Genomic DNA, 22,028 nt, shown 5'->3' on the forward strand with positions numbered 1-22,028 from the left:
TCCATTAAGTTACTTTTACCAAGTGTTCTCTGAATTGAGATTTCTATTTTCTAGCCACTCCTTCTTATAAATGTTTCTCTAGATAAAAGCTCACGACATAATGTCTTTTATTACAATTCTACTTTTAGCTTTACTACAAGAGTTTTTCTGAGTAAAGTTGTTTTCTTCAGCAAAAACTTGACATGGTTTAGTAATCAAACTCTTACCTCTGCATAGGCCAGCTGGGTAAAGAAAATTGATTCCACCTGTATAAGGCTTACTATTCCAGGCACTGTTCTAAGTTCTTTATATACAGTGTATTAACTCATACAATTCTCAAAACAACTCTATGAAGTAGGTGGTGTCATCAACCCCATTTTACAGATGGGAAAACTGAGGCATAGATGTTGAGTCCTCTGCCCAAAGTCATAAAGCCTCTAAGAGATAGAGCTGACTCTAGAGTCTGTGCTCTCTGAGTTTATAATACATGGTTTTCCTTTGTTGCATGTGTTGATTACATTTCTATTAATAAGTTCAGTAATGTGCGGTATGGTGACTCCTATAGCTCGTAATTTCTAATTTCATTGAACTTCTGTTACAAGTCACACAGCTAAGCACATACATAAAACAATCTAAAGGAAGTAATCATGAGTTGGATGATCTTTAGCAACTTTGTAAATGGTTTGTGCTTGAAATATACTTGTTTTTTAAGGTTAATAGGGGATATTATTGTTGTTATTTTTTTTATATGTCCTAATTTGGGGTACATCATTTCAAGCATACTGAAAGTTTTTAAACCTGTGTTCTTTCTTGGTTTCAAATAGATATTGTGGAAAATCCATCCCACCCTCTCTTACCAGTAGTGACAACTCATTAATGCTTACATTTGTGGCTGACTCTGACCTTGCTTATGAAGGCTTTTTAATAAACTATGAAGCAATTGATGCATCAGCAGGTAATAAAATAGCATTGTATGCTTGGTTTCACTTACTCCATTAAAGAATAGTACTGTGAGAATACTTCATGCCAAAATCTGTGACATAATGAAAGATGCTTTTAGAATAAAGTATAGTGACTTAAGTGCCTTCCATATTAAATATAGAGTAATGAAAAGGTAAGAGTATTTTATCAATATTAAATTTTCTAATTTTGGTAATTGTACTCTGGTTTTGTGAGAGAATGTTTATGTTTTTAGGAATAATAAAGCAATGGGAGCAAAATATACATATGTAGTAAATCTGAGTAAAAGGAATTTGGGAGCTTTTTCTTACAACTTTTCTGTGAGTTTAAAATTCTGTCAAAATTAAATGTTACAAAAGAGACCGAACACTTATTTTAAGAAATTAGAACACCATTGTAAAGCAATTATACTTCAATAAAGATGTTTAAAAAAAAAAAAAAGAAATTAGAGAAGGGGAGGGTGGGACGAATTGGGAGATTAAGTTTGACATAAATTCACTATCATGTGTAAAAAAGATAGCTGGTGGGAACGTGCTGTATAGCACAGGGAGCTCAGCTCAGTGCTCGGTGATGACCTAGATGGGGGAAAGGAGGGGAGGGAGGTCCAAGAGGGAGGGGATATAGGTATACTTATAGCTGATTCACTTCATTGTACAGCGGAAACTAACACAACATTGTAAAGCAATTTTGTTTTACTGCAGTAAAAAAAAGAAAGAAATTAGAAAAAGGACAACAGAATAAGAAACTACTGCATGTAATTCTATGGCAGAAAATGAAAGACTTTTTGTCAAAATATGCATTTCTAAATTTGACTTAATGAAATTGAATCTTTTCAGCTTTTTTCCTTTTACTGTACTTTTCCTATTACTTAATTCTCATCATTACTCTGCTCTTTGCAAATGCAGTGTGGGAAACAAACACCCTTTGCCAGCAGGGTCTTTGAGGTCATACATAAACCAGAGATGCTCCCAGCCCCAGAACCTATGGGATTTAGGAGGGTGCCATGTTTTCTTAGGCTAATGTTCCCACCTGGGATGTGTACCTTTTTAGGGAGTCTGGGTTTTCCTTTTGCATAATATTTAGAAAGATAGTTCATGGACCAAAATACTATGCAGTGTAGACATACAGGGGGTGGGGGTGTGTGACTGAGCTTCCCAAGCATTTCACACCTTTGATTGTCCCAGAAACATGTAATTCTCGGACGCTTAAGAAAGTACTGAGAGCGTTCTCCTGTACCAGATGTGCTCCCTCTGACACCGTCCTGCATCCAGAATTCCCCGGCCTCTCATCTCTTAAAGCCCACACTCCCTTAAAAAAAAAAAAAGGTAAATTAATCTTCCCCTTGGAGTTTCCACCAATTTCTCACTTATTTCCTCTCAGAGCAGCTGGCCACTATTCTTCATTTCAGGCTGTTCTCTGTAATAGTTCAAGTTCTGTTTTGGAAGCATGGCTTTAGATTTCTCCAGGATCCTGAGTGTGAGAAAATCATACAGCTTTCTCTCCTGTGGGCTCCACTCTCGAGAGAGTTCATTATCCAGCTCCAGCACCTGGGAAATTGAATCCCCAGCAGTTACAGTTGGCTATGTTATGTGATTGACATGTTTACTGGACTTCGTTCAGATTTTTCACATCCAATGACCAAAAACCGGCTTCTCAAGAAATTCTAGTTGCACACAATTTTCCATACTTTTGTGGTTTTATATGCCTCATATATTTGGCCCAAACCACAGCTGAATATTAGGTTAGGATTTGGAGCAAGTCACTTGAACTCTCTGGGCCATAGTTTTCTCATCTGTAAAATTAAGGGATTGGATCTGATGATCTTTGGGATGTCTTCTGCCTTTAATCAACTATGAACTCAAGTTTAATTTGCTGCATGAATAAACTAGCTGTAACTCAGATAACAAACGATACAGGTGGGACCTCCTAAAATATTATGGAAGTCTTTGTAACAATATGCAGTATCTCTGCAATGACTCACACAGCTTCGCTAAAACCACGCTGGCTTGTAAAGCAATATCTAGTGCAATAGGAGTAATCTGGCAGGGAGGATGATAAATTTTAATTCAGAAAGATAAGATACAGGTAAAATAAACGTAAGTTGTGAGAAAGGAAAGAAGCAAGCTGGACAGAAAAGAAAACTGACAAAGAAAAGACAGGTGATGAAAGAGAAGGGCATCCTGAGGTGGCAACCCCTAAAGACTCTCCAGTCCGCCTCCCTGTGAGGTCATCGCTACTTTGGCTGTGTTTGGTCCAGACAGGGCTGAAATCACAGACAAGGAAGAGTTTGCTTTCCACCCCTCGGCTGAGCCCGGCTGGTCTCTGTGCGCCTGCCTTTTGCTGGACGATTTCATCAGTCTGACTACCACAGTCAAATATTCTAAACAGCGATCTAACCACTGGATCCAGGAGGCCGTATGGCACCCTCCTCTTATCATCTGGGAGCCTGTCTCAGTTTCCCATAGATGAGGACGTGAGGGCTGGGCTCTCCTGAATTGCTGAGGGCGCCCCTGAAGGACTGCTCAGGGGAGGGCGGCTCAGGGGACTGACGTGCAGGCTGGGCTGGTGACAGGCAGGCAGGCAGCCCGAGTCTGAGTTAGCTGCCCACCTGGAAGGAGGGAGGCGGTGGGATGCCTTCTGTTCCGTTGTCATCTTATTTTTGACATTTTCTGCAGTATTAGGGAAAAGTGTCAACGGACGCTCAATCACTGACCCTCATCCTATCTCACTGCTTTAGCAAAAGTTACCTTTAGGCACTAACGACAGTACTGGGTTGTTGGCTTTTAGTCCATTGGCACGACAGGTGTGAGTTTCTCTGCTCTTTCCTGCCTTCATCTGGTAAAGGTTAAATTTCCTGACTTGAATCGAGTTACTTTTCCATCTGTAGTCGTACCATGGGGCTGTGATGTCAGCCCCTAAATATGTGTGTGGGAGGAAAGAGATTGACTTCTGCTCCTGGCTCTGACTCCCTCCCCCATTAGCGTTTCTGCCTTCATCCAGATGTGCCTGGGGCAATAGAGACAAAGACCTAACTAGAAAATGCTGGCGGCTAGAATCCCTGAAGAATTTCTTAGTAACTGATTTATGAACCCCGGGTAACGTGCAAAATATTTGAATGCAGAGACAATATACTTGATTAGTTAACTTTAATTTAAACTGTAATTTTATTTTCTATCAACATCTACTGCATATACGTCAATATAATCCTACCAAGAGGGGACTTTAAAAGGATAAGAAAGAATAGAGAAACGTACCTGACACACTTTCTACTTTAACATTAGAAGAAAACCTGTATAACATCTAGTCTAGTGTTTTTCAAACCTTGAAGCATTCATGACTCCTCAGTGGGTCATGATATTATCTTATCAGATTGCTACCTACATTTGCGAAAATTATGGAATAGAATAGAAAAGAATAGACTAGAAAATATCAGAGCTTATCATGAAGGGTTTGGTGTTACTTCATGAAACCTCTTTGCATTATCTGTGTACCTGCGTGATTGATGGAAATGTATTTTTATGGTGTGCCAGAAAATACAAAACACTAATCTAGTCTGATTACCTTATCTAGTCCAATTACCTTATTTTTCAAATGAGGAAACTTGAAGTCCAGAATTGAATTTATCCTCCCAAGAATACACAGCTAAGTTGGTTGAGAAGCCACACCCAAACAATCCAGTTCAAACGTGGAATTCATTTGTTTTACCAAATCTAGACTAGTTCTTAGAAAAGCTCTCGAGATGCCCTGCACGTGGGGGTGGCTGGTAACATTCCATTCAGAGCTACAGTAGAACAGCAGAGGGCTTTTCCTGTTTTTTGCTAGGGGAAGAGCTTTACAATTGTTTGGGGAAATGTCCAGGAAGTATCAGAACCACAGCAACATTAGGTTAAACGTGGGCCCTAGTGGGCTTTCGCATCTTCATTCCCCGCTCAGAGTTCCCACCTACCCGGCAGTGGGTGTTTAGTGCTGTTTTTCATCCATCACCCTGGACCTGAGCCCAGAAGAGGCATCTAAGAGTGAGAAGTCAAGAAGTGATTACCGGAAGGGCAAACGAGGGTTTCTTTAGAAGAAATGCATAGGGAGAGTCTGTTTCTATTTTAAAACTTCAATCCGGCAGAGCAGTATTCTCAAACTCTAGTGTTCATTGGAAGCTTGAGGTGGGGTTTTCTTGTTACAGATTCAGGTATCAGAAACCCCACCCAGGTATTCTGATTCACATAGGTCTAGGGTAGGTTTTCACCAAGCAATTCAAGTGGTTCTAATGAAACTTTGCATTTCATCAGAGACTCTGAAAGTCAAGTCTTAGCACATAAATTGCTGTAGAATTACAACTGAGGTGTAATGGTGGATTGGGCTGTAACTGCTCATGGGGGAGAGTACTTTCTATTATTTGGTGAAAGAAAGGCTGAAGGTGAAGTCAGAGCCTCGGTTCTAGTCCCAGCCTTGCTGCTAACTTGGAAAGCTTTGGGCAAGTCACAAGCCTCTCTGATTCTTTCTATCCAACTTGAATTCTGTACTTTCTGCTCTGAGATATTCAGATATTTTTAAGGTTTTTTAAGTACGTCTGTTGATCTCTTAAAGATTTACTTTCTCCTTGGTCAGTAGTTTCTCATATTTTTGTATATATGGGTTTCCCAGCACTTCCCAGCTCAGTAGATTTATCTTATTTAATTTATCATATTTCTCAGTTCTTAGAATAAAAACGCTAAACAAAACATTGTGATATTCTTAGTTTTCTACTCACCTTCATTTCTAAATTGACATTTCATGCTTAGAGAAACCAGGGGTTAATAAAGACCACAGGATTTGGAAAGGAAGGACTTGGGGTTGAATTTTATCTTTGCCGTGTCTGAACTAAGTGATTTTCAGAGCTTAACCTCCAGGAGTCTCACATCCTTCACCTGTACCTTCGTCTCTAAGAAGTGGAGGTTATAATGCCTCGCTGTTTCACATAGTTGGGGAAGATAAAACGAGACATTTTCTGTGAAAATTATGTAATAGGTGTAAACCGCCATAATTGTGCCAGATTTAAAATAGAATTACTGATATCCAAATACAATTTTACAATAGCTGCTTTAGTGATTTAGCTTATATTCATGTTCATTAAAATTGGTCATCTATATGGGAAAAGAAAAAAACCATGACTGTGACCACCCAGCAGAAAATTGTAGGCAAATGTTAGATTTGGGTTAGGGAGGCTTCTCCTTTCCTCGTGGAGAAATTGAACCTGTAATTTTATATTCTCTCAAGTCTTCACTTTGAAGGTTGTTAAACCAAATATGCCAATAAAAGCAGATGGCCGTTCCGGGGTTAATTAGAAAATCTGAGGTCATAGGTATTCACGTAAACACAAGAGGTTTCGTAAATGATTTCAGAAAGCACCGCCTATAGGTTGATCCCTAGTGTGATTGGCTAATCACAGAAGTTATCTCACAAGCCACAGCAGGGAGGTGGTGGAGCAGCTACCCATAGTCTAGGGTCTCCCTAGGAGATGCATTCTTCTATCTACAGGATCAGTTTATCCTCCTCCTGTCACCCAAATCGTATGGGACGATACCATCATTGCTTTTTGAGTTGTAGGATTATGTGTGTTTTGACTTTTCCCTTGGATAATGAGCTGAATGCTATGTTACTGACACTTATTTAAAGGTGCTTAGTAGAGGCAGACACACCTCGTGATTTTTAGAAAAATACGGTTTTGTGATTTTGTAGTGGTCCACAGAAGATGTTTGTGTATTTCCTCTTTTCTTTTTTTTTTTTTTCTTTTGAAGTTGGTCAGAAAGAAAGATGTGAGAGGCCTACTAATAGCTGTCTTTGATCTTCAGAGATGTGTTTTTCCACTGCTAGTTCAGTTGAATTTAGTGGATGGAAGAAATCTACTTTTCTTCTTCATCTCTTTGTAAATGTTGTTAGACCATAATAAAAGGCACACTGCCATTGGATATGAGTTTTCCTTTGGCTACATAAGATATAAACAAAAGGCATTTTTCATGTTTGTATCTTGTGTTGATGTAAGAAGCATTATGGCAACGCATGAATATCCTTTTATGGGAGTATATTCAACTTTAGTTATTTGTGGTTTATTGCAAAGCATCAGAGGAAGGCAAAGTCTAGCGTACTCTCAGTATACTGCCTCTAAGCATAAGCCTCCTGATATTTCTCAGTATCAATATTATTCTATAAACAGCAGTTGACACTGTCGAGGGAAGAACACGTGAACCTTGTACAGATTTCAGTGTTAGATAAGAGGACTTACTAACCTTTCAAGAAACAAGTACGTTAAGTTTAGAGAACCATTGTTTTTCTCTCTGTAATACAGATTAGATATGCGAATCTTATAAAACTACAGTCAAATTTTAACATTAAATATTCTATCATTGAATATGTGTAGCAGGTGTACCTGCTCCAGCCTAGCAGGAGGTACTACTCTCTGGCATGACTTTTGAAGTCTCACCTCGTGCATGCGCAGTCCAGGCTCTGGCAGGAACTCATAGGGAACTTTCCGCAGATGCCTGGTTCCCCTCTCTGTATGTGTCTTCCTCACTGGAGCAGCGCCAGTGCCCTTGGAAGCCCTACACTCTGATCCCTGCTTCCTCAGCTCAACAGGACTGTCATCCACTGCTTTGGCTTCAGCTGTGGTCAGAAAATTCTTGGCCCGGATAAAAAGCCAAGGAAATCAAGACTCCTACCTCATGAATTTTCTTTCTGTCAAGGATCACAATCTTGGACTGCCTGTGGTCCCGTGCCTCCTATATTTTGTCCAGTTTTATAGTTGTTATGGGGAGGGGCTGGTCTAGTACTAGTTACTTGCCATGGCTGGAAACAGAGATTCCTATCATTTAACTTTAGTAAACATTATAAAATATTAAAGAATCACAATATACCCAGGAGAGAGGATAGGGGAAAATGAGGTGAGAAAAGTGGAAGGAGTAGGGATGGCGTAGAGACAATGGTAGGAAGTTAGATACTTGTCCCCCACTTCTTAGTTTTCAGCACATTAAGTAATATAATTTTAACATATATTTATTAGGTGTGATCTGGGCCGGTTACTGTGGTGACAATTAATAAAGGTTAATAAGGTCCCATTCATATCTCAATGAATGAGAGGGAAAGCTTAGTAGAGGAAATTTACTCACATAAACACAATCACCATAAAATATATATTGGGGGTTCAGATTGCAATTTGCATAAAGTTTTATTGAGCACAAGGAAATTAATTCTGCTTGATCAGGAAATGTTTCACAGAGGAAGTGATATTTGAATTTGACTTTGAATGATGGGTAAGAGTTTATTTGTTATAGGTGTGTTGGGGAAGGAGGGGAGGTTGTCGGATACAGCATGTTAGACAAAGTGAACAGCGTGAAGGTCATTTGAATACCTCAGGGACCGTTTATACCTTTGTGCCAACAGTGGAAAAGAAGCTTGATGTGTAAATCAGAATTTCAGTAGGGATTCACAACCACCCACCCGTTACAAGTGCTACAATAATCACTTGCATATGGACAAGGTACAGGGAAATTACTCAGCATTACCTCTCAAAATTTTTCATTAAAATTTCCTTTACTTGGGAACCTGATTATACAGGCCATTCTCCTGCAGACTCATTCCAAGTTGCATTGAAAATACTCAGTGCAATTGTATTTCCCCTCTGGGGGTAGAGTGGGGAAGCAAGGAACAGTATCTTTTTAAGAACAAGTGACATGAGCAGAGAATTCGCTCTCGATATTTGATTTATTGGCTAAAGCTATTTGAATGCAGGGGTGGTCAATTAGTCTGTAAGTTCGTCAGCTCAGGGAGACTGGGTCACAGCCTTCATTTACTGTCCATTTGATCCGTAAATTTTTATCTTAGTGATACTCATTAGTGGCTCTGAAATACTGAATATACCACCTCTTCACACACATCCCCGCCCCTCTCCTGCTTTCCCCTGCTTTTTCTCTGCCTTTTCCCTTCCTTTCTTTCTCGCTTCCTTCCTCCCTCCCTCCCTCCCTTCCTTCTTTTCTTCCTTGACCCTTGAAGAAATATCTTGGCAGACTGTAGAAAAGTATAGAAGCATATACAACATTCATCCCTGAAGTTAAATATCACTGTCAACTCCTTCAATAAATTAAGCCTTGATTACTTGCTGTTTAAAATCGAGTAAACCAAATACATGGTGAATGCCAGTTACTCTGAAGGCCGTACATAGGTAGGAGAACCTGTAGTATTTCCTGTGCATCTCTGTGCCCTCAATGCCAGTGCTTCCTCTTTTCTTTTCTGAGTATGATTATACAGCTGCAACTGGGGGAGATAGCACACCTGAACATCCGCATTTTCTTTTTTTTATTCATCATAAAGTGTAATAGTTTATTCTCCTCCAAAACCTGTCAGTCAAAGACCTGTGTCTACTCCTGGATCCTAGATTTATGTTATTACCGGATACAATTGAAGATACATTAAGAATGCATTGAGGACTTCCCTGGTGGTGCAGTGGTTGAGAATCTGCCTGCTAATGCAGGGGACGCGGGTTCGAGCCCTGGTCTGGGAAGATCCCACATGCCGCGGAGCAGCTGGGCCCGTGAGCCACAATTACTGAGCCTGCGCGTCTGGAGCCTGTGCTCGGCAACAGGAGAGGCCGCGATAGTGAGAACCCCGTGCACCGCCGTGAAGAGTGGCCCCCGCTTGCCGCACGCAACTAGAGGAAGCCCTCGCACAGAAACGAAGACCCAACAAAGCCATAAATAAATAAATAAAAAAAAAAAAAAAAAAAAAAGAATGCATTGAAACCAGACTTTGGAAAATATCTCAGATTTGGAGGGCATTTGGAGTGGGTTGGTTAGTGACTAGAGAGTCTGAAGGACTGAATAGGTCAAATTAAAACTGTTAAAGTAAAACAGTTAGTAGTTATTTAGGACATAAACTTATCCAGGTACTATCTAAATGTTTCATATGAATGATCTAATTTATTCCTCACATTTATGCTCTGCTTTTCTTAACACTTTTCTGTTCTATTTCGAAGCATAATGATGATCACTACCATTTACTGAGCACGTAGCACGTCCAAGTCCTTTAATTGCATTATCTCTGACGCTTGGGTGTACACTCAAAGATAGTTACAACCCCATTTTAGAGATGAGGGTCAGAGAGGTGAAGCAACTTGCCTAAGTTTTTACAGTTTGTCATCGTTTGAGCTGGACGTTGATTCAAGGTCGCTCTGATCCCTGGGTCTCATCTCCTGTTTTTCACCCTGTGGTTGAGTACCAGCTTTGTCATTTCTCATCAATTCATGCTTTGACAAAAACCATTTTGAAAGAAGGGTACAAAAAGAAAAACAGAACTGAATTATTGCTAGGCCTCCCCCTGTGATTTCTGCAGTTGAGCCTAATTTTTAATGTTTATGATGATTTGCATGGATTAAAAAAATTATAGCACTTCCAAGAACCAAAAAAGTCACGATTATATATGTAACAAATTCCACTACACAGCTTAGGTTTACTATTAGTAATTGTTTTTGACTTGGAGACCAAAAACTTTGTTTTGAAAGGAAATCATTCTTTGAACATCCCCGAATGGCCTATTGAAAATCAAGTATCTTGGCAAAAATTAATGAAGTGTATATTACTGAATGTCTGGTAAATGTAGTATAATATTTTTTATTTCCTCTCTTGTGATCTGTTTCTTTTCACAGCATGCTTGGAAGACTATACAGGTGAATCTGGGACTTTCGCTTCTCCAAACTTCCCCAGTAATTATCCCAACAACTTAGAATGCATTTATAGGATCACGGTGGAAACCAGCCAACAGATTGCATTGCACTTCACAAACTTCTCCTTGGAGGAGGCCATTGGTGGAACATGTGTAGCAGATTATGTGGAAATCAAGTGAGCACCTTTGTTTCATCATAATCTTTCTCATTAATAATCTTTCTTGGAAAGGTTAAGGAAAAAATATAGAAATTTTCTGTAAAGCTCCCTTTTGTGCTCTTTCTTGCAAGATATAAAGTTTGTCATTTGGAACCTGGCTTAACAGTAGGAAAACAGAAAATTGCGTAAGATTCAGTGGTTATTTAGAAGTGATTATTTTATTGGGAATATTTAAAAATAAACTCTGAATTTTATCTGGGCAGAGTAAACAGATATACTACTGGTCTGAAATTAGATACTTGCAATTCAGGTACTGAATACCTACTTTATGTAAAATCAATTTAAATTTTAGGCTGTTTACTGTCCATTTAGTCTAATTTGTCATAAAAATGATGGTCAGATAAAGTTTTCACAAAGTTTTTCTGTGTTCAAATAATAAATTCTAGGCTTGTGAATTTCAGTGCAAGGCTTTTTTCTTTAATTCTTTAGTGCTTTGAAAGAATGGGTTTTAAAAAGTTATATTTGCAGTAAAGGTGAGTTAAGTTATATATTAATATCTCCCCAAATCATTACATTGAGTTAAATTAGACTAATCAATTTGGTGTGCATCTGTGTTAAATTTTTTATTTGGCATTTCAAAAGCCTAGAATCTTATACTATTTTACAGTAAATTTTGTTCTATGATGTAAAGTAAGGTACTAGGACAATAAAGCATTATCATACCATATAATGCTAAAACAACTTAATTTTCAGCAATCATTGGACTTTAATGTTGAGTGAATTTTTTTTTCTAGGCTTGAAAAAGCTATAGATTATAAACTATATTTAAGACCCCAAAAGTTCTTGGGGAAAGAATTATTTTCAAAATTTTGCTTAACTATGTCAAATATATTAAATTTTGAAAATTTTCAAATGAGAAGAAAAACATTTAAGTTTTCTCTGTAAAATTAAGCAACATTTGTTTCTAATGTTAATAATTATGGTTTCTTTATCCTTTGTTCTCTGACCCATTTGCCAGATGCTTTATTTGAGAGAGAGAAGATTAAACATTTTTTCTTCATTTGCAACTGGTTGTATAAAATGTCATGTCAACCATACATGATGGTTATTCTATGTTATTATTCATATATTATTTAATGAAGTGAAAAATTGAAAACTTGAAATTGTTTTTAGAATATTTGAGAGAGAGGTTGACTGACAAACTGATCTGTTTTGATCTCAAAGTTCAATTAACGTTAAATGTTTATATCGTAATATTATCAATAACCTAACAAATGATCACAGCTGTATTTTGTCACAGGAATGGAGGCTATGAAACTTCACCACCCCTGGGGCGATACTGTGGCTCAAATCCACCTCCAAGAATCATCTCCCACAGTAACAAACTATGGTTAAAATTTAAGAGTGACTTCTTTGGCTCTGGGCCTGGATTCTCGGCTTACTGGGATGGGTCATTAACAGGTAAATGGCCAAGACCTGTCTTTATTGGAGAGTCCAGTCTAACTGGCATCTTGATTGTTGGATTGCTGTGCTCTTATCTATTTTTTTTCCAGCTGTATTTTGTCAGTACTATTTATAATAAACTTCAACATTGTGAATATTTCTGAATTAACAGTAGCCGTTTTGTTTTTATTTTTATTTTTGAAGGACAAAGTAAGGGAAGATGTTCTAGTTCCCTGGTATAGTTCATCAAGCTGTTCATCTTGGTTAGGAAAAGGAAAGTACATTGATGTGAATTAGGGTTATAGGCTAGCTACTCTTTGGTGGTGCAGTTTTGTTTTGCAACTTGGTTTAAAGGGGAGTGACAGTAGTTTGATATAGACAAGAAGATGCAGTTTTACCAGAAACAAAAGGATGTGTGTCATCCCATGTCTCTCCCGTAGGTTGTGGAGGCAATCTCACCACTCCCACCGGCATGTTCACATCTCCCAACTACCCGATGCCCTACCACCACGGCTCCCAGTGCCACTGGTGGTTGAAATCCAGCCACGGCAGTCCGTTTGAACTGGAATTTGAAGACTTCCATTTGGAGTATCATCCAAACTGCACTTCAGATTATCTGGCCGTATGTATAAAGTTTCACTTGTAGCCTTCACTGCTTCCATCTTGCCCAACACACCTTAATGCATCATTTTTTATTTTTGAGATTCGGGAAAGGGGAACATTTAAACAAAAGATCCATGTTAAAAACTTAAACAGAGTAAAAAATTAAAAGAAAATTTGATGAAAATAGCCTTCTAAGTATAGCATATATTAATGAATGGCTTGGTACACTAAGTACTTAAAATATCAATATATTGAATATCCACTGTTAAGATATGGTTAAAATCTCCTGAAAGGGGTTATGAGATTTATCATAATTATTATCTACATAATTTCTATATATACACTGAAAACTAACAATCTAGAGGATGTATTAGAGGGTGAATTAGAGAAGATAATTGAAGTCATCGAAATAGGACTTTTTACAGTATCAGCAAGTCACCCTCATCCATTGAAAAACCATCTAAATAAAAACTGTATTAAAGTGCAATAAATTATAAACTATGAACTAAAAAAGCAAGGAAGACTACTGATTAATAGCTATGGTCTCCAAAACATGTAATAATCCTTCATTTTCAATCTTTACATTTCAACCTGGGTTCTGAGTTCATGGCTCAAGTTTATAGACATTTAAATATAATTTTAAAAGATATTTTGATTCAGGACTCTTCTTTTGTCTTATCATTTGTATTTCTTCCCCACTTCTTAAGAAATACAGTGTCCTTTAGATAGTGTTTATAGCCGTAATCATCTGACATTTAAAACGTTTTCTTAAAGGTATATGATGGGCCAAGTACCAGCTCTCATCTGCTTACTCAGCTTTGTGGGAATGAGAAACCGCCTGTCATCCGTTCTAGTGGAGACAGCATGTCTTTAGAACTGAGGACAGATGAAGGTCAGCAAGGAGGTGGCTTCCTGGTTAAATACCACCAGAGTAAGTGTGTGTGCCCATTGCTTGGTGCCTATAGTGGGTCTTCAATCTCTGGATGAATGAAGCAAATTGAAATAAGTGTAACCCATTGGTTTGAGCAACTGAAAGAAATCTTACCTCCTTATGAAAAAAATTTTAACTCTATTTGAGGGAGAAACGCTTACGCCTTGAATTTAATGTCGTGTAACTAAAGCACGTGGTAAGCTACAGAAACTTGGAAGGGGAATATGCTGAGACAGTTGCAATTCAGCTAAAGAGCAGTGTAACAGGTTAGCAGCTAATGGATTTTCATTTGGATTAAACATTACAATCTTCTAATTAGATATTATTCCATTGTACCGAAGTGTATCGAACACTATTGTTTTTGTCTTCTATCTCAAAAGGTACTTAAATTTTATTAAGGGAGACTATGCTTATGAATCACATGTGAAGTAGGCACATTCTTTGCTGTGGAAAAATCTGGTCATTGTAGAGATGCCGTTTTAACATCTGCTTTCCCTTGAGGCAAGATGGTGGAACTAAAGGAGTATTAAACAAAGAGTCAAGGGTCCCAGGTGTTTGTCCTGGCCCCCAAGTCCCTCGGAAGTTCACTTGTTTTCTCTGGGGTTACATGACTTGCTCATAAAAAAAGATTACATTAGTTGATCAGGAAATCTCCCTTCTAGCACTAGAATTAAATACTTCCTAAATTTAGTTTCAAAATGAAAATTCAAGAAAATAAGTTTTCCTTTAATTTATGTTATTTAATAAACACTTTATTTGTGTTTTAAAAAGTAGAGTTTGTTGCCCCACCGAAGCTAAATTTATCAATAATTTTGGCACAATTACCTAAAAATGGAATGAAAATCACAAGATCATAATCTGAATACACAGATTATACCCTTTGGATTAGTTGAAAGAGTATTAATATTTAACCTTGAAATGTGTGAATTTGAAGGCTCACATTCACTTACTTCTGGGAGTTAGGCTACATTCCAGGTAGGTTTTGAATATTGAGTTTTAATGATATATGGCTTTGTTCTTCAGAAATTCATCGTTAATATATGAAAATCTCTCCCCAATTTCATCAAGGGATGTACCTGTTTGGCTGAGCATATTATCATTCTCCAATATTATTATTGCTGTGATAATTTGTTTCTTGATTATAGTCAGGTTGATTATTAAAGGTCCCTTTCTTTTCTTTGTATTCCTGTGATATTTTGTTTTTCTCTAATAATGTCAGAACACTGAAGGAGTAACGTAGTGCACATGGATATAGGTCCTTAACGGTAGAATCGGAGCTAACCGGTGAGATTTTCTGTGCAATCTGCCATTTGAAATTGGAGGTTTGCAGATAGTATAATGTCTGAGCACTGGGAGACAATCCATAAGGTTTAATGGAATATGTTTTCCCCTGCCCTGTTGTGTAGTCATTGAGGCCCATGGTATCTACCTGCCTAATAGATGTAACTTCTCGCAGGCATCCAAAACAACAAAATTCTTCTTTAGAAATCCTTGGTGGGCAAAAATGTGGCCTAAATATTTTTAAGAAGAAAGAGTTTTATTCCCTTGTTCCAGCAAAGGAAAATTTTGAAGACCCACAAATGTAGGCTTGTCCATACCAAAGCTTGCAAATGGTGTCCCAGCCACCTGTGGAGAAGCAGGTGTAGTAGAAACGCATCTATGAACCACATTTTTCAGAGACAACGCTTTCGATGTAGTATTTATTTTCCCATTCTCTTTTATTGCACATCATACAATATGAAAAAGACTCGAGAAGAGGCCTGCATAGGCCTTATTCAAGCCATTAAGTTTGATGGAATTTGGCTCTGACTCCCAGGACTACCCCGTACCTAGAAGTGCCTAGCATGGTTTTGTTGAAAATTCAGCTGAAGGAAATGCCACCACTGGCTTGAAGACTTTTTTCAGAATTTAATGTTTTTATTTCTTCTTCAAATCCTTTACATTGCTTCTGTTCATTTGATATTCCTGATGACTAACTGGAGGAATAACAGAGTCTTTATTATGAATTTCATGCTGACTTTTGAATGTTCAACAAAGCCATGTTGTTATTCATTTTTAGCCCTCACATAGGACTTTGTGTTTTTAAACTGTTGAATTTAAAGGCCAAGATTTCTGTCCCTTCCAAATGCTAAAGTTAGAAAAACAGAAGCATGGAATGTTTAATACACTTTTCTAAACAAACGAATTAGACTGATGTCTGAGTCGTGCTAAGCCATTCTGCTCTGCACCAATTCAACAGGAGTTTGATGCCTATTTTAACGCAGGCAATTTTCATGACACTTTAAGGTTTATGAATTCACTTAAGTATTATTTCACATTTGTTCTAAATGGGAACCGTTTCCCTATAAAGATGCTGCACCAACTACATGTGTATATATGCATGTATGTGTGTGTGTGTCTGTATATATACACACACTCACATACATATAGGTTTCTTTTTTTTATAAATTTATTTATTTTTTATTTTCATTTTTGGCTGTGTTGGGTCTCCATTGCTGTGCGCGGGCTTTCTCTAGTTGCGGTGAGCGGGGGCTACTCTTCGTTGTGGTGCGCAGGCTTCTCATTGCAGTGGCTTCTCTCGTTGCCAAGCACGGGCTCTAGGCGCGCGGGCTCAGTAGTTGTGGCACACCGGCTCTAGAGCGCAGGCTCAGTAGTCGTGGCGCACAGGCTTAGTTGCTCCACGGCATGTGGGATCTTCCCAGGCCAGGGCTTGAACCCATGTCCCCTGCATTGGCAGGCGGATTCTTAACCACTGCACCACCAGGGAAGCCCCATAGGTTTCTTTTTAACCCAGCTGTTTGCCTAAAGGAAAATCTCACACACATCTTGGAGCAATTATGACATATATGACTGTGGTTCTTAACAATCATTGTTATTTTTTCCAGCGTGTGAGAACGTGGTGATTGTGAATCGGACCTATGGCATCTTAGAGAGTATAAATTATCCAAATCCCTATTCTGTCAATCAGCATTGCAACTGGACCATCCAGGCAACAGCTGGAAACACTGTGAATTATACGTTTTTAGCCTTTGAATTGGAACATCACACAAGCTGCTCCACCGACTACGTAGAGGTATGTGTTCTGAAGCTAAATAAATCACTGCATTTTCAGCCCAAGTTAGCGAGCCAAGATAAAAGTCATCATGCTTTGTAGGACCGAATCTCTCACTCTGCCCCACATGTCTGTAGTATGCCAGCTACCCATGGTATTTGAACAGGTATCTTTCATGTCTCTTTCACTGCATCATCTTGATAGTAAGGACATTTAATCTACTAAATTATATTCACAAATAACTATGTTTTTAGGTTTCAGTGTAACTTCTGGACTGAGTAATCTCATATTACTTAAATAATGCAGAAGTAGAAGAATAGCTTCTGGTTTTTGTTGGTTGTTTTTATGTTTGTTCTCTGTAAACAAGAAATCAGAGAGTGTTTAAGTATCATGGCTTTATTTAACACCTAATTTATCTGATACTGGGAATCATGATTTTGATTCTTGTTTTTTATTTTTAAACTTAAGTTCATTTCAGTTAATTTTTCTTTTTGTAAAATGGAAGTTTCTATTTGTTACAATAATGACCACCAATAACATTTATTGAACTTTCCATATACAATGCTATGTGATAAAAGTTGCTTGAGAATTAGGTAACCCAAAATATGAGGTAATCTGCTACTTTTATGATAAAATATTTTATTTACCAAAGCTTTTTTGCTAACTTGCATATGCAACTTTGTAGAGATATAGATTGAAAAGGTAGGCAGCTACTTACTTTACTTTACAAATGTAGTTATACATTCATATATAAAATTATATATTTTATAAACTATTATATTAGTTTAGAATATTAGTTTCCACTTTCACACTTCATGAAACAATTTTACTCAGGCTATTTACATATATTTTGGCATCTAGTTCTCATCATTAATAAAATCACTTTCTGAGTCCTCTAACACATCATCTTTTATCTCCATCTACATTGCTAATATATAATACTTCTGAATCCACGTATGATGTTTTCACTAGAAATCTTTTCTGAAGAGACCAGTACCCGCTCTGATAACGTTAGGACATTTCCCCTCATCCCATCTATCCACAACACAGTTGTTTAGTGTCTTTCTCTTTAAGATGGTCAGTGATTTTTGGAAGTCTTGCTTGCAAAGACTTCCAATGTTCAGCACATGTAACTTTGAGGGCATATTCCCAGGAAAAAAACCATTAGATTTGTAAAAGTTTCTTAACCCTCTTTTTTTTACCAGTTCTTTAAAACAAACTAGCGTTGATCGAGGTCATTTGAGCTTGACATATTTTTTCCAAACTGTACTTTTGTTGTTCAAAACAAAGAAAAGAAAGCTTCCCATACTTTGAGAGACTTTGTGAGGAGCTGAATATATGGATTCCCTTGTTTTTGAAGGATACTTTTTTGGGTAAAAAAAAAATCTTGCTTTACATTTAGAAAAGCTCAGTATTATAGAAATAGTAAGCATAGTGTTTACCATCAGAAAGTTATATTTACTGGTATTCAAAGAAAATATGAGACAACATAAAACAAACATAAAACAAGCATGAAACTGACAGTGGTTTTAAAGCCTCCTTTCCTTGATCTAGTGCTCAGGTGGTCTTCACAAGCTTAACAATGGCATGTTTGTCTCATTCCTTTACCTGGAGTGGTCACCTTTTTCTTTTCTTCACATGGTGAGACACTGTTCATTCTTTAGGAAAAAAAAGGCACAGGTTGCTTTCAAAGCCACGTGTTCATACCACAAACCCAGCCGTCTCTCATATCATGTGTGTACTTCTGTGACTGTGTCCACATGCCCTACTGGACCATGAGCTTTCTGAAGCTGTGAGCTGTCTCTGATTAACTTTGTAACCCAGGCACTGATTACAGAGTTGGGATCTTACAGGGGTTCAGTAAGTTCAGGTTAAACTGAATATCGCAGTCATATTTTAGCTTCAGCTTAAGGAGAGCTATTAATTAATGAGAAAGAACTGAATTCCAAACTGGCCTTTTTGTATAATCTCTACACATTCACTGCAATTCAACCACTTCAAGCACAACCCAAAATACAATTTGTGGGCGTGAAGAGTGTTGCACATTTAACAATCTGCTGGGTGCCTTATTTGATAAAGCACAGTGGAGAGAACAGGGAGGGGAGGAAGCTTTTGAACTGGGTTTTAAAGGAGGCTTTGGCAGAAAGAGTGGGGAGGAACTGAGCTGAAACCTTTCCAGGGACCGGACTCCAGCTCTTTGGACTTACTTGAGGGTGGAATGGTAACAAAAAGGCCCATCAGATAATTTTTGGAAGTGCTCGAAAACTGTCAAGTGAAAAATACTTGTTCCAACAGTGGCCGAGCCACTAATCAGAGGCCGTCCACAGATGATGTGTATGTTATGCAACACTGATGGTGAAAGCAGCAAAAACACAGAATGAGAACCAGAAGTTCAGCAAAGCCTTCCAAAGAATGACGCTGTTGCCAGAGAGGGGAGATGTTTTCCATTTCTGTAAGCCAAGGGGCAAGACCAGAGCAATCGCTACAATGGCTGGCTTATGATGGAAATCTTAAAAGCACAAATAACCACTTAAGGAGAGAAAAACCACAAACACGAACTCTAGTTTCCATTATTTTAATAACTTCTAGTTCAAGGGTTCTTTCAAGTGACTTAGCCAAGACCAAAGTGAGTAGCTATTACTGCAGCCAGAATTGAGTTATTTTGAATTAACAGAATTGAAACTATGAAAGGACTTGATTAGGTGCTGGTTGGACACTGTGCCCAGCCTTGCTCAGAGGTGTGGGTTGGTAAAGATCCCACCGGGAAGCGAATCCATCCTTTATTACTTTGTCCTCTGGGCAAAATGAAATGATTCAGATTTGGAAATAAAATACTCAGTGGGAGGAAAGGTCATTTGCTTAAAGGAGTAAGACCATATTGCCCATGCCATTTGGGAAAGTCAACCTTAAGGATTTTTTTTGTATTTTATAACTTGATTTCACTTTTTCATTTTTGAGTCTGAGGCTCTGGTGTGGAAGAAGAGATTTTTAATTGGTATTGAATATACAAACAAAAGTGATGGATTTGGGAGAAATCAGCACAGAGAGGTACAGGAAATCCAGAGCCTGTGTTAGGTCAACTGGGAGCATGTGAGTGGGGAGAAGAGGAAAGAGGAAAACTACGAGGTTGTTGTGTCATGGAAGCTGAGGGGAGAGACTGTGACACAAGGTGACAAGGAGAGATGCTCCCAAGAAGTCCAGAAAGATCAGCTCTCATGGGATACCCTCCTCTTCGTGTTCTCTTGTATGTCAGTGTCTCTTAAAATGTGGCACTGGATTGGATTCAACACTCCGACTAACCTGGCATTGGACCATATTATCTGGTTCTTGTGCTCTGGTATTGTAGGTTTGTTGTTAACCAAGTCGTAATGTTGGACGATATTAAACACCTGTAATCTCCAGGTCACTTTTACATGAACGGCAATGGCTTCATAGCCAAACATAGGATATTATTTCTATTAAGTTATATTTCACTATTTTGCCTTAGAATTCCATCTCATCATGATTCCTCTAAATCCTGATTCTCTGGTCTTTAGAGCATTATTCATTTGCATATAAACTCATTGGCCATTGGCCTATGACTTCTCCAAAAATAATTGATAAAAATATCAAAAAGATGCTACCTGTTTCAAATACTCTAAAATGATGGGTTTCTTGGATTAAAATGCATCTGTTATTGAACATTTTGGGGATAGCACTATTCAAACAACTTGGTAATAATAATAGCTGGTATTTATTGAACACATTATTTGCTAGGTAATTCTCACAGCCACTGTGTGATGTAGGAAATATCATTTTCCCATTTGACAGGTGAGGAAATTGAGACAAAGCTGGGTTGTCTGTAGTTACAAAGGTCATAGTAGCAAAGCCAGGCCTTCCACCAGGCTCTGTGGCTCTGGACTGATGCTCTGAGCCGTGACACCACAGATACTCCGTGCGTGTTCTCTTCCGTAATTGTCACTCTCAGAGGTGACGAGAGGGAGTTTCCATGGAACCCTCAGGTTGACCACTCGAGTGACACTGTCCCCAAGAGGAATTCATGTTATTTAGCATGACATTTTCATAGGGAAGCACTGGTCATTTGCTCTATCTTTGCTACATACTGACAACTTATGTTCAGTGTCCAATTTAGAATTTTTCCCAAAATCACCGTCAATCTTACTCATCTGTGAGATTCCAGAATAAATCTTTCCCACATTTTGGAAGTTGAAACATTTTCCGTTCAGACCTCTGGCAGTCCTCCTGTTCTGCCTTATACTCTTGGCTGCAGGTACACACTCAAACTAACCCGTGGAGAAAAGATTAGCGTTTGGGCAAGGGCTGTTCCTCTAAGAAAGGGAGAATCCTCATGACACACGGGATCAACTGAAAAGCCGGGAGAGGGCGGGAACCAAGGGGGCTCAGCAGCACCTCCTTTCTTCCTCCTTTCTTCTGGCTCTGTTGCTTCTCCCTGCGTACGTATAGTCCATTTCTATCTTTCGTCCCCAAGGCTTCCTCTGAGTTTCTGCAGCCTCACAGTTTTAGCTTAAATAAGACTACCCCAGCCATGACACTGCGTGACCATGGACCTCAAGTGCTCACAACCAACTAGACCTTCCCTTGACAAGTTACAAGGGTGGGTGGCTCATCTTTTTCAGTTTGACGACAAGGCATGGATCTAGCCTGCCTCTGGATGAGCGCCCTCTAGGCGGCATGACCAGCTCCGACCAGGAGCAGCGAGGTCCAGCCCTCTGGCCTGCATTGCTCACAGTTTAAGTCTATGGGAAGAGGCAGAACCTTCCAGCAGGGATGAGGATTCTGCCGGCATGCTAAAGCATTGTTTCGTTCTTCTTTTGGCCGCGCCCTGCGGCTTGTGGGATCTTAGTTCTCCAACTAGGGATTGAACCCCGGCCCTCGGCAGTGAAAGTACGGAGTCCTAACCACTGGACCACCGGGGAATTCCCCTAAAGTGTTGTTGTGAATTACCCATGAAGCGAGCAAGATTGCAAAATTAGTTCTGCAATGACCACACCTCTCAGTTCAATAGGATGTAATGCACTTAAACCTGGAAAAATTCATTTAAAGGAAGTGACTGTCTTATATTCTAAATTGGATTTCAGTGTTTCTTCTTTCAGTTTCAAAAGCATACAAGGCATCTTTCTACTTCATCTTCACCACATTACACTATCTTCTGTAAGCACTGGTCCAACTCACATTTTCATCTTTCTTTTGCCCCAGT

General features: G+C 38.6%; 1 protein-coding gene across 2 annotated transcripts in view; it reads left to right on the top strand.

Moving 5' to 3' along the window:
* CUBN (cubilin) overlaps positions 1–22,028 on the top strand; it is a 274,317-nt gene that overhangs the window by 59,383 nt on the left and 192,906 nt on the right. For both annotated transcript variants that reach the window (XM_036842057.1, XM_036842058.1), the window contains exons 23-28: positions 804–934; positions 10,607–10,799; positions 12,082–12,242; positions 12,665–12,846; positions 13,602–13,758; positions 16,644–16,831. In XM_036842057.1, coding sequence (XP_036697952.1) covers positions 804–934; positions 10,607–10,799; positions 12,082–12,242; positions 12,665–12,846; positions 13,602–13,758; positions 16,644–16,831 — 1,012 coding nt within the window. The remainder of the gene's footprint in view (positions 1–803; positions 935–10,606; positions 10,800–12,081; positions 12,243–12,664; positions 12,847–13,601; positions 13,759–16,643; positions 16,832–22,028) is intronic.

The sequence above is a fragment of the Balaenoptera musculus genome, chromosome 2, assembly GCF_009873245.2.
Source record: "Balaenoptera musculus isolate JJ_BM4_2016_0621 chromosome 2, mBalMus1.pri.v3, whole genome shotgun sequence".
Taxonomy (NCBI): Eukaryota; Metazoa; Chordata; class Mammalia; order Artiodactyla; family Balaenopteridae; genus Balaenoptera; species Balaenoptera musculus.